At 41.2% G+C, this 2,727-nt stretch overlaps 1 protein-coding gene across 1 annotated transcript in view; it reads left to right on the top strand.

Moving 5' to 3' along the window:
* The first annotated feature begins 231 nt into the window (after window positions 1-231).
* Window positions 232-2,727, top strand: part of FGFR3 (fibroblast growth factor receptor 3) — a 41,984-nt gene continuing 39,488 nt past the window's right edge. Inside the window, exon 1 of the mRNA XM_008939202.1 lies at window positions 232-241. Within this exon, the coding sequence (XP_008937450.1) occupies window positions 232-241 (10 nt within the window). The remainder of the gene's footprint in view (window positions 242-2,727) is intronic.

Here is a 2,727-nt window from a genome sequence, read left to right on the forward strand (position 1 = left end):
ATTATTTGTGGGCATTAAAACTGTTTGAAGGGAGTGGGAACCGAGACACGCATGACTTCCTTGAACTCTCTCTTAATTTATTACGTTCAGTCCCAAACCCACCGTAATAGGTAGGGTTGCAGGAGACCATTAAAAGGTCTGTTCTGGTGAACCTGCTGCTGCTGCTGGAAATGATAAAGCTCTGCGTTTGGGTCGGGTGGTGTGGGATGCCCTGCGTGTGTGCACATAGGCATGGAAGCCGGTAAGTCCTGCTAATTTAGGGGTTGTTTTCCGAGTCTGTTTTCTATAACTCTGTAGGCTTAATACAAATAAAGAATGGACTTAAGTTTCCTGTGAGAAGCGCAGAACAAACGCTGAGCGTGGGATTTGAATGCAGAAAGGTGAAAACACAAATGTATACAGAAACAGCAAGTCAAACAAGCTGAAAAAATATTCTAAGGTTGATTTAACAGAGCAGTGAACTCAAAGCTGTCTAATCCCTTTAGCAGCCTTCTTTAAAGAGCAGAAATAAAAGAATTTTTGACATTTATTTTCTTTTGCTATCTCTCCCAACTCTTTCCAATAATGCTCAAGGATAAGGGCTGAGTTTAGCACAAGGGCAAAGTGTTACAGCTTTAGTTAGATGTGCTTTCTAAATAGCAAAAATCTTCATTTGTCATTAGATTAAAGTGAATCTGAATTCCCAAAAGGAGATTACTGTTAAACTTCTCCAACTTGGGTACCTGGCACCTAAATCTCGCTTGAGGCACTGAAATAACAGGCTTGGGTTAGAAAGATACTGAGCCAGGTCAGGCTCTGCATTTAAATCGCTTAAGCACTCTTAAAATCTGGCTATTCATTTTGATGCCTAGATATGGATTTCTGGGCTTAATCACCAACCTTTGCATTTCAAATGTTTGACCTTTGTTTTCTTTACTAAGTATGCAGACAGAGTGGCCCCCATTTTTTTCCTTTTTTTTTTTTTTTTTTTCTGGTTTTACACAGCTAGCAGATAAGACTTGAAGTCTAACTACCGAGAAATAGGGATCTTTGAAAAATAGCGTTTTTCTGTAACTTTTGAAACTTACAAAAAAGGGAATATTTACTTTTTTCATTCGTGTGAACATGATCCATCATATATCTAAACCCCACAATCAGTTGGAAAAAGACTCACCCAAACTACCCCAAACCTTTGCCCTCTCTTAATCTGTGTACAAGAGTTTTTTTTTTTTTCAGATGTGCTTTCTCTTCCCCCCCCCCAAAAAAAAAAATAGAGGCAATTGATAGGCTCATAAACAAATACCAAACATTAAGTCCTAATCTCCATATAGAAGAGCCTGACCCTTTTTATGGAGCAAGAGGGTAGAGGGAGGAAACGGGGCCAGGAGTTTGAGGTTTAATGCTTATTAAAGTTTTAGTGGGTGGGAAAATGCAATCAATAAATTTTGTTTAATGCCTGGAAACTGGTGTTGGTTTTCACTAGCTACACTGGAGAGTAGTTTTCATTTTGAAACTAGGACACTCGTAGTTGGAATGACAATTAATGTGGAGTGAATATGGTCCCAGTTGGAAGCCGATTTTTTGAATAGCACGAAAACTCCCCCCACCTCCCCACTTTGGCTCCGGAGTGGGGTAGCTTCCGTTTTTAATTAGCAAACCAGGCAAAATTTAGCTCATTGTGCCTTTCTGCTCCTTTGGCCCAGTGGATAGCTTGGATTTCTCCATCTTGCTGTCATGAGGCTGTTCTTTTTATTTTTTTTTTCTTCAGTTTTAGTGAGAGGAGGAAGGGGGGGCTTCAGGATACTTAGGATTAAAGTCATTGTTCGGGGGGTATTTGCAGCCAGCTGCCTGCATTAAATGAAGATTAGAGGAGCACGCATTAAAAGTGGAAGGGAAATGCAGAGGAGCTGGGATTTGGGAGCTGCATAGCTGTGAACCGAAGGGGAAAGGTTGGGGCTTCACGGCAAATTTTTTCTGATGCCATGTGATCTCAAAGCCCACTTCAGAAAAGCTTCACAAATAAGTGCCAGGGCCAGGCTTGCTTGGGAATCCTAAAGGGAGCAGGAGTCTTTGCATCCCTTGAAAACTTCCACTGGGGTAAAGCTAAATTTCTGGGCCTGGTGAACTTAAATATTACTTAAAAATTGATCATTGAGAGCACTGAAGAGGTGGTCAGCATTTTGCCAGAATTCATTCACTAAATACCTGAAAACCCACCCTGGAGGTCAAAACTCCACAAGTAATGAATTTTTAAAGAATTTTAAGGAGGAAATGATGGTGTAGAGGAAGAGCCCAGAAAAAAAAAATTAGTCAGCAATGTGTGCTTAATCTTTAAGGATTTCTTAGAAAGTTTAAAAATATTTCCAAAGATTCAGTTTCTGTCATTTCGTTATGCTTTGTGGAGCAGTTATTTGTGTAATCTGTCGTTCTTGTTGCAAACTTTGATAACTGCATGGTGTGGGTCACCTAGAAATCCCCACCAGGTAACCTGGGTGAGTGAAGCAGGAAGGATGGCATGGTGCACTGATGCTGAAGATCCTAGGTTTGCTCAGAGCCTCCACAGTTTAGCGTGACCCAGTTCCGCTCTGGCTGAGGTTGAGGACAAGCTTTGTCCAGTCTGTTGGGATACTGGGAAGCGTCAGTCTGTGCCTCAGTTTCCATAGCTGCATCCAGTGGCATTGGAAAAGGATTGTTGTGGTTGCTTGCTTGCTGCAATGATAAGGTTTTTTTCTACTTCCTTGGGCATGA

Source organism: Merops nubicus, unplaced genomic scaffold, assembly GCF_000691845.1.
Source record: "Merops nubicus isolate BGI_N331 unplaced genomic scaffold, ASM69184v1 scaffold41980, whole genome shotgun sequence".
Lineage (NCBI taxonomy): Eukaryota > Metazoa > Chordata > Aves > Coraciiformes > Meropidae > Merops > Merops nubicus.